Source organism: Pristis pectinata, chromosome 11 (genome assembly GCF_009764475.1).
Source record: "Pristis pectinata isolate sPriPec2 chromosome 11, sPriPec2.1.pri, whole genome shotgun sequence".
Lineage (NCBI taxonomy): Eukaryota > Metazoa > Chordata > Chondrichthyes > Rhinopristiformes > Pristidae > Pristis > Pristis pectinata.
In genome coordinates, this window is record NC_067415.1 from 84,806,770 (window position 1) to 84,825,693 (window position 18,924).

At 46.5% G+C, this 18,924-nt stretch overlaps 1 protein-coding gene across 1 annotated transcript in view; it reads right to left on the reverse strand.

Annotated features, from left to right (window-relative positions):
• The window catches only part of LOC127575760 (solute carrier family 15 member 1-like), a 39,872-nt gene extending 27,229 nt beyond the window's left edge, over positions 1-12,643 (reverse strand). The window contains exons 1-7 of the mRNA XM_052025813.1: positions 12,508-12,643; positions 12,261-12,298; positions 6,954-7,038; positions 3,705-3,846; positions 2,652-2,771; positions 1,477-1,576; positions 48-138 (exon numbers count right to left, since the gene is read on the reverse strand). Coding sequence (XP_051881773.1) covers positions 48-138; positions 1,477-1,576; positions 2,652-2,771; positions 3,705-3,846; positions 6,954-7,038; positions 12,261-12,298; positions 12,508-12,514 — 583 coding nt within the window. The 5' untranslated portion in view covers positions 12,515-12,643. The remainder of the gene's footprint in view (positions 1-47; positions 139-1,476; positions 1,577-2,651; positions 2,772-3,704; positions 3,847-6,953; positions 7,039-12,260; positions 12,299-12,507) is intronic.
• Positions 12,644-18,924: the final 6,281 nt, after the last annotated feature.

Consider the following 18,924-nt stretch of genomic DNA (forward strand, 5'->3'; position numbering starts at 1 on the left):
TGCAGTTGATAGCTGCACTTTGATACTTGCTTATCAGACATGCGTACCTCTCAGGATGGGAGTAATAACTGTGGAAATTAGACTTCCTGCATTGATTGATAAATAGAAAATTGAGAAGAACTTGCTCCTTTGCTTTTCCTTGAAAGAAAGAAGAGAGAATTGACTCCAGTAGCAAAAGGAAACCAAAGACACTTTGAGATATTCACAGATTATCACATTTACCCTGTAGCACTGACCCTGCAGCGATGTAGCTGCTGATGTTACAGTAGGTTTAATGATGCCATCAGCCATGTCTAAATCCTCCAACAAATTGTGGTGAAGACAAGTCTCCCCCCTTTCAACCAACTTCTGACCGTTCCAATGAACTGATACATTGCAGAAAATGCAGAAATACATTGCAGAGCACTGCAGAAAATCAGGGCTGGGACTCAACACTGTGTTATTAATGACTTTTTTTTAATGACATGATTTCTTCCTAAACATATCTGGCCCAGAAACTCTAAAAATCTCTCACCAGCAAGTAGTAAATTGTTCTCAGAGATTGTTTTAACCTTAAATGTTAAGAACTTAACAAGTTTTCTTAGTTTTCCTTTCTCTTTTAATCTAGTCTTCCCACCACCTCCACTCCCCCCCCACCCCCCCCCCCCCCGACCGCCCTCACCTTATCTGTCCCTCTGAGTTATACAGCACAGAAACAGGCCCTTCAGCCCAACTTGGCCATGCCGACCAAAGTGCCCATTTAAGCTAGTCCCACGTGCCTGCATTTGGCCCAGATCCCTCTAAACCTTTCCTATCCATGTACTTGTCCAAGTGTCTTTTGAATGTTGTTAATGTACCTGCCTCAACCACTTCCTCTGGCAGCTCATTCCATATCCAGTGAAAAAGTTGCCCCTCAGGTTCCTATTAAATCTCTACCCTCTCGCCTTAAACCCATGCCCTCTACTTAATTCCCCAACGCTGGGAAAAAGACTGTGTACGTTATGCCCCAATGATTTTATACACCTCTATAAGATCACCTCTCAGTCTACAATGAATAAAGTCCAAGCCTGCTCAACCTCTCTCCATAACTCCCTGTACCTAATTTGAACTCACCTGATTTCCTCTGCCACCCTTTATAACTCATTTTGTTCAGGCGACAGATGGCTGGTCCAATTGTTCATTGAGATCTACTTTGTTTTCTTTATCAGGTATGTCCCCCAGCGAAGTACAGGGGAATAAATTGAGCTGAAGAATGCAGGGATAGGTCTAACTAACAGGGCACATCATGAGATACTCCATTCAACCAGGGACAACATGTCCTGTAATGTTCATACTTGAATAATTACTAAAAAAAACACTGCCCATTGCTGTGCAATTAACTAAGAAATATCCCACTGCTGTGAAGTGATTGTTAACATGTACGGTATTTTAAAGCATTTTTTATTGGCTTTAGCAGCAGATTAAAGCATGCACTTTAAGCTTAATAGTTGTGTTTACCTGATGGTCCTCAAACTGGTCTCCTCCAAATGCAGACACACAGGGTTTGATGCCACCAGTTCCCAGAGCAATAAGCAGCAATCCGAGCATCGATAGACCTCTGGGAGAAACAAAATCCTGCATTGTAACCCTTGGACCTTGGCGCAGATGTTGAGGGAGAAGCTGGCTGCACCCCACTGGATTCCATGCTCACCTCTGAACCAGACAACACAAGGATCAGGAGCAGGACATTTGGCCCCTCAAAGTTGTTCCACCATTCAATAAGTTCATGGTCTACTAATGAGTAGTTGAGGATGTGGAGGGTTTGGAGAGGGTTGAGAAGACCTTTACCAGGATGTGCCTGGATTTGAGGATACTAGCTACAAGCAGAGGTTGGACAAACTTAGATTGTTTTCCCTGGAGCATCAGAGGCTGAGGGGAGACCTGATAGAAGTTTGTATAATTATGAAAGGCGGAGATAGGGTAGACAGTCAGAATCTTTTTCCCAGGGTAGAAATATCAAATTAGTATTTGATATCAAACTAGAGGATATAGCTTTAAGGTGAGGGGGGAAAGTTTGAAGGGGATGTGCGGAGCAAGTTTTGTTTTGTTTTACACACAGAGTGGTGGGTGCCTAGAACGGGCTGCCAGGGGTGGCGGTGGAAGCAGATACGATAGTGGAATTCAAGAGGCTTTTAGATAAGTACACGATTATGCAGGGAATGGAGGGATATGGATCAGATGCAGGCAGAAGGGATTAGTTTAATTTAGCATCATGGTCGGCACAGATATCGTGGGCCGAAGGGCCTGTTCCTGTGCTGTACTCTTCTATGTTCTCTCCAATCTTGGTCTCACCTCCACTAATCCATTTTACTTGTTAAGACTCTGACGGAGGCCATTCAGCCCGTGCTAACTCCCAGAGGAGCAATCCCATCAGCCCTATTCCCCCCCTCCTTACTTTCCCCGAGTCTTACTTTATGCCCCTTGCAGTCGAGACCAACTTTCCTCATTACTTGCTGTATCTGCTTGCAAACGAGCTGTTAGAGGACATCTAGATTTCTTGGAACACTGACATTCAATAGTCTCTCTTAAACAATGCCCCAAGTTTATGGATTCATATACTACTGCAGAGATTTGTTAACCTACACTGCTTACATTACCGATGTAACTTTAATTGAAAAATTGAGTTTACTTACACATGCAAACTTAGGTTATCTGGGTGACCGTCTCCAGTACTATCAGATATGTCTGCAATACTACTGACTGACATAACCGCTTGTCCAAAGGTGTACACAATAGACAGATAGATGATAGTCCTGTAGGCAATAAAAAAAAAGGACTCGTTCAGAGAAGAACACAAGTGCCTCCAGGTCACTCAGTGTGTGGGCTGAAGCAGTGAAAGTGCCCATTTCTGGCAGCATAGAAAACACCCCTCCACACTCCATGACAATACCCTGGCTTGCACATGTCTGCATACTTGTAATCAAAGACACAAGTCTCTGAGTAGAGCTGTTCTCTGATGTTGCTTCCCAAGCACGGGAGAAATAGCCACCTTCACTGGTACAACTGTTGATTGACATATTCTTCCCTGTGTTTACCAAATCATTTAGCAAATATCCACCCTCCATCTCCTCAACCCGATCCTCATATTCAAACATTTTCTCACACACACACACACAATCTGAGTCACACATACATGCTGAATCTCACCACACACACACACACACACACACACCCACACACACACACCCACACACACAGAGTCTCACACAAACACACGCTCACTCAAACACATTCAGACGCACACACAAATGCACACATACACCTTCAGTCACGTGCATTCTGACTCACATATACAGACACACACTCACTCTGACACAGAGGCACAGATGCACACACAACCACACTCTGATACACAAACTCACACTGACACACAAACATAATAATTCACATTCAGATATGCACACACACACATGTACACTCAGATACAATTAGAGGTGCTGTGTTATTGAACGAAAATTTAAATCAAGGCTCCTTCTACTCTCTCAGATGGCACCAAAGATCCCAGGCCACTGCTTCAATGAGGGAGTTATCTCCAGTCCTTTTGCCATACTTGCACAGTATTACAGTGTGGGAGCTTGCTCCGATACAGGCTGGATGTTTTAGGAGGTTGACATAGATGCCATAGCAATACCAGACTTTCTTCCTATACCTATTTATGAAATGAAACAAATTTTGAAGAAACGTACTTGAATTTTCCCAGCCAAGAGTCAGCAATGATTGCTCCAAGGATAGGTGCTAGGAAGCACAAAGCAACAAAGCCATGGTAAACTGCTGTAGCGAGATCCTCATCCCAGCGAAGAAAATAGCGGAAGTATAACACAAGCACCGCTGTGAAGGAGACAGAACAGGAAATTGTCACATCATCAGTTATTCAGACATTTCACCTTCACTAAAATAGGAAACTAGTGTGCAACAATGCAAAGAAGGCTGAGAACATTGCCGGGACTCAAGGGACTGGGTTATGGGGAGAGGTCTGGCAGGCTACGACTTCATTCCTTGGAGTGTAGGAGACTGAGGGGTGACCTTATAGAGATGTATAAACTCATGAGGGGCGTAGACAGGGTGAATGCACTCAGTCTTTTCTCAGGGAAAGAGAACAGAAAACTAGAGGGCACAGGTTTAAGGTGAGGCGGACAAGATTTGAAAGGGACCTGAAGGGCAACTTCTTCACTCAGAGGGTGGTGCGTAGATGGAACGAGCTGCCAGGGAAAGTAGTTGAGGCAGGTAAAATAATGACATTTAAGAGACATTTCAGTAAGGACATGGATAGGAAAGGTTCAGAGGGATGTAGGGCAGATGCGGGCAGATGCGATTAGTTTAGGTGGGCAACTTGGTCGAAATGGAGGAGTTGGGCCGAAGGGCCTTTTCCCGTGCTGTATAACTCCATGACTTTCTGGCTCCACGATTCCAACTGAATTGCAACATAAAGTGGGCTGTCCGGTCCTCTGCTGTTCTAGTCTCTGCTTTCAAGCTCATTGGTTTCATATCCTTCAGTCACGACTCCCCATGTCCTCTCCCGCCTGTAAACCCAGCGCCATCCAGAGCTCTGCCACCTGTAAACCCAGCGCCATCCAGAGCTCACCGCCTGTAAACCCAGCGCCATCCAGAGCTCACCGCCTGTAAACCCAGCACCATCCAGAGCCCTTCTGCCTGTAAACCCAGCGCCATCCAGAGCTCTGCCACCTGTAAACCCAGCGCCATCCAGAGCTCACTGCCTGTAAACCCAGCGCCATCCAGAGCTCACCACCTGTAAACCCAGCGCCATCCAGAGCTCTGCTGCCTGTAAACCCAGCGCCATCCAGAGCTCTCCACCTGTAAACCCAGCGCCATCCAGAGCTCTCCACCTGTAAACCCAGCACCATCCAGAGCCCTTCTGCCTGTAAACCCAGTGCCATCCAGAGCTCTGCCGCCTGTAAACCCAGCACCATCCAGAGCCCTTCTGCCTGTAAACCCAGCGCCATCCAGAGCTCTGCCACCTGTAAACCCAGCGCCATCCAGAGCTCACTGCCTGTAAACCCAGCGCCATCCAGAGCTCACCGCCTGTAAACCCAGCGCCATCCAGAGCTCTGCTGCCTGTAAACCCAGCGCCATCCAGAGCTCTCCATCTGTAAACCCAGCACCATCCAGAGCTCTCCCGCCTGTAAACCCAGCACCATCCAGAGCCCTTCTGCCTGTAAACCCAGTGCCATCCAGAGCTCTGCCGCCTGTAAACCCAGCACCATCCAGAGCCCTTCTGCCTGTAAACCCAGCGCCATCCAGAGCTCTGCCACCTGTAAACCCAGCGCCATCCAGAGCTCACCGCCTGTAAACCCAGCGCCATCCAGAGCTCACCGCCTGTAAACCCAGCGCCATCCAGAGCTCTGCTGCCTGTAAACCCAGCGCCATCCAGAGCTCTCCACCTGTAAACCCAGCACCATTCAGAGCCCTTCTGCCTGTAAACCCAGCACCATCCAGAGCTCTGCCGCCTGTGAACCCAGCGCCATCCAGACCTCTCCTGCCTGTATCCTCACTTGCACAGAATCTTGTTCACCCTCTGTGCTCGCCGACCCGTTCTGTCTCCAGTCGATGGACAGATATGGAGAGATAGTCCCTACATAGGTTTAAGTTGAGAGGGGGAACGTTTAAAGGAGATTTACGAGGCAAGTTTTTTTTAAAACACAGAGAGTGATGGGTGCCCGGTACATGCGGCTGGAGGAGGTGGTGGAAGCAGACAGCAACGCTTAAGGAGAATTTAGACAGACCCACGAACAGGCAGGGAATGGAGGGATACGGACCACGTGCAGGCAGACGGGATCAGTTTCAATTAGCATCATGTTCAGCACAGACACTGTGGGCCGAAGGGCCTGTTCCTGAGCTGTGCTATGTTCGACGATACAAAACTACTCATCTCTGTTTTCTTTTTACTACCTCAATGTAGGGCATGATCTGCCTGATGAGATATTATCACTACATCTGGGTGTACATGACAATAACAAACCAACACCAGTCATTCAATGGTCTGGCCCCTCCCATTCTGTAAGCTCCTCCAGCCCCTCTCTAATCCCCTGAATTCTACCAATTCTGACCTCGTGCTCATCCCCAATGTGAATCCCTCCTGTCAAGGCTTTGATCTGTGCAGTTCCTTCCCTAAAGCCCTCCTTTCACCCATGGGACACTCTTTGACCAAGTCTTTGAGACACCAGTCTCAATATTACTTCATGCGGCTCAGTGTGAAGGGTTGTCCACTGACTCAATTACAAAGCACCGAGGAATGTAGACATGAGGAGCAGGGGTAGGCCATTAAGCCCCTTGAACCTCCTCTAACTTTCCATAAGTTCACAGCTGATGTGAGGATGTTTCATCAGATTAAGGCTGCTGGGTAAATGTCAGCCTTCTTTTTATTTGCTCATGAGGTGTGGATGTTACTGGAAACCCCAGCACTTATTCACCATCCCTATTTACCCCTGAACTGAGGAGGAAGTTAACCAACATTGGTGGGTCTGGAGTTATGTATAGACCGAGCAGTTAAGGAAGGCAGATATCCTTCCCTGGAGCAGATGTGTGCACCTTATAGACTTTCACAACCTGGCAGCTTCATGATCTCCTTTACTGGGACTAGATTCTTTTTCACATGTTGGATGTGTTTAATTAACTGAAGCTAAATCGTCATGCACTATGGTGGGATTCAACTCGGGTCTCTAGATGCTGGTTCAGTAATGTCATCACTGTGCTATTGAAGCCATTTATTCTTTCATTGTTGCTACTCCTTAGGGAGATGCTTCTCGTGTAGAAGATGTTCTCCATTAGGATGCAGGACCCTAGGCAGCACCTTCACTGTTCTGTGCGAGAACAGTTCACCACCCCAACCAGCTCTGATCCAGGAGAGCACACACAGTCACACACTGCCATATGGAACTCAGGGTTCACTGACATATTATGTATAAAACTGCTGGTACCTCGCATGCCATAGTAGGAGAATCTTTCGCAGAATTCATTGACCACAATGAAACAGATGCTGATGGGATATCCGAAAATACTTGGCTGTAAGAAAACAAAGATAAATGACCTCCAATCTTCCTCAATGGTCCAACTATGACAAGGAGCAGGAGTACCACATGTCACAACCTGCCCCTACTTTCCAAGCACGGCATCTTCATGCGTGGGTGGGAGGACTTGAAGCATTAATTGGTTCTTATTGACATTGTTTCATCTCAATTACAGGGGTGCATGAGAAACACTAAACCGAGAGACGCCCAGCTGCAACCAGAGAGGGGCGGACACACACCAAGGCAAAGTATGGCAGATGCTGGAAATCTGAAATTGAAACAGAAGATGCTGGCCATTGTCAGGAGGTCAGACTGCATCTGTAGAGAAAGAAGCAGAAATAATGCTTTAAGTCAGTGACCAGGCACACTAAAGAAAAGTTTGTACCTCTCATACACATTTCACAAATTCGAAAATGTGGTTGTCATTGTAAGGTGGTAGCTCAATGGTGAGAACAACATAACCTCGCTTAGTGACATCGACTGGTTGTCCCCAAGGTACGAGGGTGGCTTTCTCCACCAGCTTAGAGAGCCGTTGGTGCCTCAGGGAAACATCTCGTTTGGGAAAGATCCCTTCTGTCAGTTTTGGAGCACTCCAGGAATAGGAAAGGCAATCGGAAAATCCAGATCCAGTAACAAGAGAATAAACCTCTAGGAGCAAGAAATCCAACTGTTGCCAGGATTCCAGAGTAACATGAGGAGCAAACTCTGTGCCCTCTGTCCATCCGCAGGCCTGGTGGGATGGACCCTAAACTACAAGCTTGGGTGTCCATTGGTCACCCAACACAGTCAGCTGGTCAAGGGCTGGTCAGATAGGAGGTCAGAGGTGGACCTGGGATTGTCCTGGGCGTGTAGGACCAGGGGGAGGATGGGCTTGATGGATGGAAGGGGATACAGTATGGGTCCCCAGTAACATAATGGTCAAGTTATTGGACCAATAGCCAGAGCGGCACAGAGGCGCAGTTAGTACTGCCACTGCCTCACAGCGCCAGATACCTGGGTTCAATCCTGACCTGTGGTGCTGTGTGGAGTTTGCACGTTCTCCCTGTGACCACGTGGGCTTCCTCTGGGTACTCTGGTTTCCTGCCACATCCCAAAGGCACTTGGGTTGGTAGGTTTCAGGTTGTTTCAGGTAATGTTTCAGGTTGAATACCCTTCATCAGGTCTTAGGGCTGAAACGTTCACTGTTTCTCTCTCCACAGATGTCGTCTGACCAGCTGAGTGTTTCCAGCATTCTTTAATTTTATTTCAGATTTCCAGTATCTGCAGAGTTTTTCATTTACATTGACCAATAACACACCTCTATAATAATTACTGGACTGACCTACCTGCATGCTGAGTTTCATAAAATAAGATAAGGTACCTTTATCAGTCACATGTACATCAAAACACACAGTGAAATGCATCTTTTGCGTAGAGTGTTCTGGGGGCAGCCCGCAAGTGTCGCCACGCTTCCGGCGCCAACATAGCACGCCCACAACTTCCTAACCCGTACGTCTTTGGAATGTGGGAGGAAACCGGAGACCCGGTGGAAACCAACGCAGACACAAGGAGAACGTACAAACTCCTTAGAGATTGTCCAGATTACTGCCTTCAACCTCTCACTTCACGTTGCAGTGGACATTCACTTAGGGATGTTATATCGGAACAGGAGGAGGACATTCACCTCTCAGACCTTCTGGCATCCCATTTCTCCATGACTGACTTGTACCTTGACTGCATCGGCCTGCGTTAGGTTTCTACTGCTCCCAAACAAACATCTATCAACCTCAGTTTTGAAACTTCCACTGACTCTGACCCTCAGCACGTTGTTGGGGATGGAAGCTCCAGATTCCCGGCACCTGCTGTCTGAAGATGTGCATCCTCATATCACTCCTGAGTGACTGGACTCCAACTCTGAGAGCAGCCTCCACCAGAAACTCCTCCATCAGAGGGAACAGCTCTCTCTCCATCCCGAGCAAACCCTTCAATCACCTCAGATCAGTCCTCAAGTCAATCATAAGGACCAATGCTCTTCCAATGACATAGCATCTTTACTAACCAAACAGATCTTCACTAACCTTTCGCTTTGAACAACAACACTACAGTTCATATCTAGCGATCTTGTATGAAACAAGCTTGTAATCTGAAGGTGATAAATAACCAGGTAAAGCCTCCGAGATATTGCTTTGGTATAACCTATATGTTCGTTTTCAGTGTATCCAACAGAGAACTAGTCCCTGTTTGCATTGTCCAAATGAATGGACATGTTATAAAAAAGAAACTGAGTTATAAGGAGAGGTTGAGCAGGTTGGAACTTTATTCATTACAGCAGAGGAAAATGAGGGGGGATCTTATAGAGGTGCATAAAATCATGAGGGACATAGGGTGAATGCACAGTCTTTTTCTCAGGGTTGCGGAGTCAAAAACTAGAGGACACAGGTTTAAGGTGTAAGGGGAAAGATTTAATAGGAACCTGAGGGGCAACTTTGTCACCCAGAAGGTGGTCCATATATGGAACGAGCTGCCAGAGGAAGGGGTTGAGGCAGGTACATTAACAACATTTAAAAGACACTTGGACAGGTACATGGATGGGAAAGGTTTAGAGGGATATGGGCCAAACACAGGCACATGGGACTAGCTTAGATGTGCATCTTGGTTGTCATGGACCAGTTGGGCCGAAGGGCCTGTTTCTGTGCTGTATTACACTAAGACTAAAGAGATGGGATCTTGGTTTAATCTTAGTTTAAAAGGTGATGCCACTCACAGGACACCAACTTGTCTGCAGTTCCAGCTGAGACTTTAAACTAAAATCTTTGGGTGGGATTGAAACTAAAACCTTTCTATTTAAGTGGAAGACTACAATGGTTGCAGTCAGAGATGGAGGGGTAATGGTTCACAAGGATGTCCAGCAGGATTTCAAGGCCTCTGGAGCAAATTTACTGGGATTGTTAGGAATAAAAAGACTTTACTTATATTGAGGATCTGGAGAAGCTGCATCCATTTACCTTGAAGGTTAAGGGGACATTTGATAAGGAGGTTTGAAATCAGGAAGGGTTTCTTTATGATGGTGGAGTGGTCAGAGGGGACAGAAACAGAAGGTACTTGGCACAGGGGTGCATCAGGTAGAGCTGCTGCCTCACAGCTCCAGTGACCTAGGTTCGATCCTGACCTCCAGCGCTGTCAGTGTGGAGTTTGCACGTTCTCCCTGTGACCGTGTGGGTCTCCCCCAGGTGCTCCGGTTTCCTCCCACATCCCAGAGACGTGCGGGTTGGTGGGTTAATTGGCAGCTGCAAATTGCTCCTAATATGTAAGTGAGAGGTAGAATGGGAGAGAGAACATTACAGGGAGTCAAGTGGGGGAACGGGAGTGATGAGATTGCTCCTAGAGCCTGCATGAACTCGATAGGCCAAATGGCCTCCTCCTCTGTCATAATGAAGTTTGAGGAAATGCCAAAGGTGAGGGAAGCAACATTTCTTTACACGGCAAGGAACTGTGGTCAGGAACACACTGTCCAAGGACAGTGAAACATGTTCAACAGGAACCGGACAGATGCCTGAAGGGGGGAATTGTGCAGGGCTGTGGGTGAGGGGAGGAGGGACAGTCTAGGGCAGACGGGGGAATGACTCGCCCAAGGCCGTGGACATGTGCATGTTTCCCCCATCATGCTAAGAATGAGCATCTGCCCCTCTAAAAGCTGGAAGGTTTAAACTCCTGAGCACACTCCTTGCTAGAGGAAATACTATTGGGGAAATGAGATGCATTGACAAGCTCCTTCAAAGAGACAGCATCGGAACCGTGGGCTGAACCCTTCTGTGATTCTACACATCACACTGATTCAGGAATTATACTTTTGTTGATTATGTGGAGTACATTAATTTATTGAAAAGTGGACAAATTGTTGAATTCAAATCTAAGAAAACTGCAGATGCTGGAAATCTAAAATAAAAACAGAAAATGCTGGAGATATTCAGCAGGCAGGCAGTGTCCGTGGGAAGGGAAACAGAGCTAATCTTTCAGGTCGAACACCCTCTGTCAAAACTGGGAAGGAGACAAAAGAAGCTTGTGAGGGAGGGTGAGGAGTGAAAGGTAAAACTGGGGTGACCAAAGTTTAAGGAACAGCACCTCATCTTCTGTCTGGGAACGTTGCAGCCTTCTGGACTCAATAATGAACTCTACAGCTCCAGGTAACCTGATTTCTGTTTGCATCTGTGATATTGGTTCAGCTCGCTTGATTTTTTTAAATCCTTTTTTTTCTTTTTCTCCCCCTCTGGGAGTGGAGAATATTCCCAGCCTGACCTGCCGAGCATGTCCTCCTGCCCTGCATTTTGCTACTCCTACATCCTTTTGTCTATGTTCTCACTCTCTAATTCACTCAATGGCCAGACAAACTTGTTCACAGCTTATTCCCATGGTCAGTTCTGAAACATTACCTCTGGTTCTCTCTCCACAGATGCTGCCTGACCTGCTGAGGGTTTCCAGCATTTTATTTTTATTTCACATTTCCAGCATCTGCCATTTTGTTTTATTTTCTTTGTTAATTTGTAATTCCTGGTGAGTCTCACACCACTGACCTGTAACAATCTGTATCACACACTGCGTGACCTGGTCAAGATTTCACAAGATGTCTCAACAAGACGCCAAAGTAATTGCAGATTGTAACAGAACAGTGAACTCCTTCAACCTGGAACAATGTTCATTTTTAATTAATGTCTGTGATGTGGGTGTGACCACCAAAGCTAGTACCTTATATCCATTTGAGTTGGCGATCTCCCTGTTTCCACTAACAAGGTCTCCCATAAACATTTCAAGGAAACAAGAGCAACCAGTTATTGTACAAACATTATTTACTTTTGGTGAACCAGCTTAAGTTATTATTTAAGTTGGTGGTTTACACAAACGCAAATCTAATGCCCGTCAGCTGTGGGTTAATGGTCCCTGTGTCAGAGGCGATAAATTTGGAGCCCAATTCAGGGAATTTAATTCTCCTTTAGTTCTCTGAAAATAGAATTATACTGATGCACCAGATATCCCTTATAACCCAACAAGTATCTCAGCAGTCAGGGGGTGAATTTCTACATCTAATTTGTTCTTTGTAAAGGTTCGGTACAGCAAAACTATCAAGTAGACAACCTCCCTGTCACAGCCAGTCACTCAGCCAGGGACAATGAATGATTTTGAAGCATTCAATCAGCAAGAGGTAAGACAATCAGAACACAATATAGAATAAGTGTCACCTACCTTTGAGCTTTTCTGTTCCTTGGGTGCCTTCTCTTCATCTGTGGAAAGTTTCAGAAAGAAGAGATAAATGAGTGCTTGTTTAGACATTGCAGAAGGGAATGATTTTGCATGTTTCCAGAAACGCAGAATTTGTGAGCCCTTTGTTGGTTCTACAATAAGCCACAGATAAAAAAAAACTTATTTGGCTGATAGAATATTTAAATAATCCAGATCATTTGAATTTCAAGGTTTCAATTAAGTCACCAACCTTTCATTTTGCGGCTGGTTAAGATAGCCTGGTGCTCTCTGGAAACTTAATCTTGAGAAGAGGTCGATCGGAGGCTTGGAATCAATTTTTAAACTCCTGACCTTGAACCTGGCCCATTTCTAATCAGTCAGGTGACTGAGGGTGCTCTTCATCCAACGTGGTTTGATCGTACAGTGCTCTCTGTGGAACGGCACCTGCGATTAGACAGGACAGGCTGCCTTAATGGGAGGAGATTTCGTTTGGCAGTACACAAGCTGGGAATTTCACTCCCGATTGCACAAATGTTTGCAGCAACTCGGACAGCTCCCCTAATGAATGGAATTGCTCAGGGTCCAAGTTCAAATGTTTTTGTGTCAGCTTGTAATCCGTCTTGTGTCCTTCAGGTGAGATGTTAAACTAACGCTCTGTCTGAGCAGTGCGTAAAATATCCCGGCGCCAGAAGGGATACAATTGCACCAAGTCGGATGAAGAGCACCTTCAGTCACCTGACTGATTAGAAATGGACCAAGTTCGAGGTCAGGAGTTTGAAAATTTATTTCAGAAGAGAGGAGGGCACCACAACCTCAGTAACATGGGTAGTTAGTTCATTGCCCCATTGCTGTTTAAGGAATCTTTCTGTGCACAGATTGGCTGCCACATCTCCTACATTACAATAGTGACCACACTTCAGAGAGGAAATTGCCCTGGAATGTCCCAAAGGGAAGGTGAAAGATGCTTTGGAAACATGCCATTCTTCCTCGTGTTCGGAAGGCAAGATTTTTCTCACAAGCCAGATTGTCTGGCTCCTGACAAGTGTTTCGAGGAACATCGCACAGGATCTGCTGCTCTCCCCAGGGCCTTGGAGACTTTCTGTGCAGACAACTATCTGCTTGGCTTATGCCGAAAGTCCTTCCACACAAACTTCTCTCTGCAAATGACGGAATGTGTCACGGGGTCCTGCCAAATGGTTTTGTGTCCCGACCCATCCGTCACGTCACTGTGGGAACAGGGAAAACCTCACAGGTAGTGACACTTGGTGCCTGCATACCCTGGATTGCTGCAAACACACACAAAGGTAGCCATTGGGGTGAGGGCCATATTGGGTGCATTCCACTCCCGCCTTGGAGATCCTCATATTACATCTCCGTGGACACTGCTCACTTCCAATCTCCAGGTAAACTAGGAGGCAGTTCAGGTGACCTGAGGTACAGGACTTATACAGCAACCATGAGACCACCTGGTAGCTGACCACCAGATTCTTCACCCAATGGGATCTTTTTGAAGTTGTCTACTGATCTTCACCTTCAAGATTCCTGGGGCTGGGACATCAGTGCCATTACTGACCAGCTCGCCATTGTCTGGGTGTGTTGATCCTTCCCACTTCCTCCTCCTCTCCTCCTACTTGGATTAGGGACTAAATTGTTATTTTTCTTGCAGTTTAACTTTCCTTATGCTTGCTTATATGATTACCTGTTTGTCTGTAAATGTTCAGGGGATTTTTGGTAATTTGTAGTAGAGTTGGTTCTGTACGTCTGTAGTTTCTTTGTCTGTAAGCCTGAGCTGTTATGGCAGAGTAAATCAAGAGTGTCCTTGTTGTCTCACAGGCTGTTCTCCTCAGGGGAGACTCCCTTATCGATTCAGCTTGAACCAGTTTTCAGTATAAAGAAAGACCATGAGGCGGGTATTTTGTTAGAGTGAGTGAGAGTGAGTTAGTTACAGTCAGAGTTAGTGTCCCTCCACTGCAGTTCCAGCAGTTCTTTGCTGCCATTTCTATGTTATGAACATCTAATAAAACGGCTGTGAGCACAAGATTGGTGCCTCATTCTTGACTTCCGCAGAACCTCCGGACAACATCGTCTCCAGGTCCAACAACCTTCTCACTTCCTTCACCTACTATTCCTTCTGCATCTCCTCCTCTTCCTCCCCTTCCCTCCCTCCTCCACCTCCTCCACCTCCCACCTCCCACCTCCTCCACCTCCCACCTCCTCCACCTCCCACCTCCTCCATCTGCATTGCCTCTTCCTGCCCTGTTCCTCCACTGCCTCGTCCTCCTCCTCCTCCTTCTCCTCCCACCTCTTCATTCATCTCCTCCTCCACCTCCATCTTCTCCGTTGAGTTCCTGAGCCGGGTGGCGTTGAAGGAACACCTTTACACAAAGCCTCTTCTGTTCTGCCTGTTGAGCTGAAGCCTTTCAATTTCCACAAACACAATTGGCTCAGGTCAAACCAGGAAGCCGTTACCAATTTCTTTACTGGGACGTTATATAATTAAGTAGATACGATTTTAGACAACATTATTTTTTTAAAAGCATAGAAAATTATTTGTGAAAACTATACAGACTAAAAAAGATTACAACAAAAATCAACAAGAAAATTTCTTCTTTTGCCACCCTTCACACACAGGAGTTACACTCTGAGGGAGAAAGGGATAATTTAAACCTGATGGAGGTATTTGTAAGCTATTGAGGTTAGGGTAACCTCAACCATGACTCAATGAGACCAGAGGGTGCCTGCAAGCCAAAAACTTGTCCATGTAATTTGGAGTCTGTACGTTCCAGGGCAGCGCTGAGGGAGTGCTGCACTATCAGAAGGGCTGTCCTTCAAATCAAAGCCTCGTCTACCTTCCCAGATGCTGTAAAACATCCCACACAACTGTTTCAGGAGCCAGATATTTATGCCTTAGCTAACTTCTCAAAGAAAGAAACATCACTTTAACGTTTCTGGGGATACTGCAACCCTGACATGGATCCAAAACGCTGGAAATGCTCAGCGGGTCGGGCAGCTTCTGCGGAGAGAGAAAGCTTCAGGCTGATGAAATGTGATTTTGTCACAATTGGTTTTTTTGCAGTCTTGCTGTGCACAAAATGGCTGCAGGGCTTCCCAAATTAGAAAACTTACAAACCTCTTTATTCGATGTCCTGAGGTTTTTAATAGGACACTACAGAAATGCAGGACTCCCTTACTTGCAGTTAGTAGTGTTTCCAGATAGAACAGAGAACAGTACAGCACAGGAACTGGCCCTTCGGCCCACAATGTCTATACTGAACATGATGCCAAATTAAACTAAATCTCTTCTGCCTGCACGTGATCCACATCCCTCCACTCCTGCACATTCATGTGTCTAACAGCCTTGTAAATGCCACTATTGCATCTGCTTCCACCCCCACCCCTGGCAGCCCGTTCCAGGCACCCACCCCCCTCTGTGTAAAAAACTTGCCATGCACATCTCCTTTAAACGTTCCCCCTCTCACCTTAAATGCATGAAACACATGTCAAGGAGACAGGGGCAACACTCGGAAATAAAGGGCTAATGTGCCAAAACGCTTCCAACGTGAACATTATAATCACTTCCTGCCCAATTGACCGGAACATTCACTTGTCAATTCAGCACAAACTGCTTCTCAGTAACGGAGCATCTCTGGGCTTTCACTTTACTTAGTGAAGATAGTTTCTCCATTTTCAGCATCGGGGCAATCAGTTCATTGAAAGGTACAGAACCTGTGATGCACTAACAGCCAGGATTTAGCACCCTAGCTTGGTTCCAATTTCCAGTAACCATGGTTTGAAGCTGCCTCAAGGGTCTAAGTTATTCAGCTGAGGGTTACCTGTGTCATGGGGTCATTAGACACAGCTTTTGTGAAGGCGATGAGTGGATCCCTGCCCCTCTTCTGTCTGAAGGTAAATTGGTAAATTGGTTTATTATTGTCACATGTACTGAGGGACAGTGAAAAACATTGTTTTGTGTCCCATCCACACAGATCAATTCATCACATCAGTGCATTGAGGTAGTACAAGGGAAAACAATAACAGAATGCAGAATGAAGTGTTACATTTACAGAGAAAGTGCAGTGCAGGCAGAAAACAGGGTGAATCCATAATGAGGCAGATTGTGAGGTCAAAAGTCCATTTTATTGTATTAGGGGGCTGTTTGATAGTCTTATAACAGTGGGATAGAAGCTGTCCTTGAGCCTGGTGGTACGTGCTTTCAGGCTTTTGTATCCTCTGCCTGATGGGAAGGGGGAGAAGAGAGAATGTCCGGGGTGGGTAGGGTCTTTGATTATGTTGGCTGCTTCACCAGGGCAGCGAGAGGTATAGACAGAGTCCAAGGTGGGGAGGCTGGTTTCCGTGATGTGCTGAGCTGTGTCCACAACTCTCTGCGGTTTCTTGTGGTCCTGGACAGAGCAGTTGCCGTACCAAGCTGTGATGCATCCGGATAGGATGCTTTCTATGGTGCATCGATAAAAATTGGCAAGGGTCAAAGGGGACAGTCCAAGTTTCTTGGAATTCACTGGCAGGCTGTTTTTGGGATAGTTCAGGGGCAAGGGAGGAGATGTGTGAGTTGTTACATGCAATCTTGTAGAAGAAGCCCAGAGGAGGAGGGGTGTCCTGCACCCCTTGCAGGATGGGCTGAGGGGGAGGAGCCACAGATGTTACTCTGCTTGTCCTCATCCTCCCTGCACCCCAGAGCACCGCACAGGCTGCCAATGGTTTCCACAATGAAGGTTGTTCGAGTGTTGGTAAGGTGTCACAGGGAGTCTCACACGGAGCCATACAGCACAGAAACAGGCCCTTCGGCCCATCGAGTTCATGCCGATCATCAACGACCCACCAACACTAATCCCATTTCATTCTCCCCACACTCCCACCAACTCCCCTCAGATCTGCCCCTCACCCACACACTCAGGGCAATTCACAGCAGCCAATTAACCTTCCAACACCCATGTCTTTGGGATGTGGGAGGAGACCCACACAGTCACAGGGAGAACATGCAAACTCCACACAGACAGCACTCAGGGTCAGGATCGAACCCGGGTCTCCGGTGCTGCGAGGCAGCGGCTCTACCCGCTGCCCCACCGTGTCATCTGCCTCTCCAACCCATGATCAGTAGAACTAATATAACTGACCTCAAAGTCTGCTCCTGATCCGTTACTCCCCGTTGGGAGTCAGCGTCATCATCGTACTGATGGCCTCAAAGATCAGAATCAGGTTTGTTATCACTGACATATGACGTGAAATGTGTTGTGTTGTGGGAGCAGTACAGAGCAAGGCATAAAATAAATAAATAGCATAAAAGAGGAATAACGAGGTGGTGCTCATGGGTTCATGGACCATTCAGAAATCTGATGGCGGAGGGGAAGAAGCTGTTCTTAAAACATTGAGTGTGAGTCTTCAGGCTCCTGTACCTCCTCCCCGATGGTAGTAACGAGAAGAGGGTGTGTCCCAGGTGGTGAGGGTCCTCAGTGATGGATGCTGCCTCTTGAAGGTATCCTGGATGGCAGGGACTGACGGTACTGATGGGGATTAAAGAGCAGGGCTGGGCAACAGAGGGTGCTGACTGAGCCCAGGGGAGCCTGACGCAGGAGAGACACTGTGGCTGTCTGCACTATCCTTAAGTTAGTGACATTCAGCCAGGCCTCAGTTTACAGTCTCACACACAAAGGCAGTGGCTCCAACAGCACTGTGCACCCCTGGTACTGCACTGTGGTACCACTATGTGCATTTGTATAGCACCTATCAGAGTGTCACAAGCCAAACCAAAGGAGATACCAGGTAGCTGATTAAAAAAAGGACAGATGGGTGGAGATTGTTGAGGGGCTGATGCTCTTGTAGAGAATACTCCCTGGGAGTGATGTCTGCTTGGGCTTCTAGAAGTTCACTAACTATTGCAGAAAACATATCTGGGCAACCTGTTAAAATAATACCAAACAATTGATGTTTGCAGGAAAGGGAGATTGGTTGCAAGGTTAACCATTCAGCTCGCACAGTTTAACCTTCCATTCCCCTCCCATTTTCTGAATTAAGAGAAATTCAACACCTGACTAACGAAAAGCAATTGGGTCAAGTTCACAGAAGAGACTTCCCATTTCACAGGCAAATTGCAATCAATGTTCTTCTGTGTACTTTAACAAATATAACATTCATAGACGGTATGTTTTGAATATTTCCATAATGATTCTATGTCAAACATTTCCAAAGGTGTTTAAATTTAGTCTTATACAACTGTTTTGCTTATTAATCAGTTCCCACAGAAATTTCAGCTGGCTGGAAAAGAGAATTATGTGCAATTATTCTAAAGTGGACAGTGTGTAAACGGTTTATGGTCCTTATCTGCAGCTGTAATCAGGCCACAGTGTACAAATGCAATGGAACAGCACATCAACCAGAAATTCAGTCAAATAAGTTATCGCTTTCAGCACAGTCTGTAACCTGCAGGAATGGCAACTTTCCATTAGCATCTAAAATTCAATGTTTGCAGCCAAGAGCCAGGCCATGTAGATACTTTAGCCCCAAGTCCAGCTCCCTTGCCCCCCAACCCCACCATCTTCCTCCCTCCCATGTGTTTATCTAGCTTCCCCTTAAACCCAGCCCTGTTCTTCACCTCCACCCCTCCCTGTAGGAGCCAGCTCAGAATCTCCCCAGTCCCAAGGAAAGCAAGCTT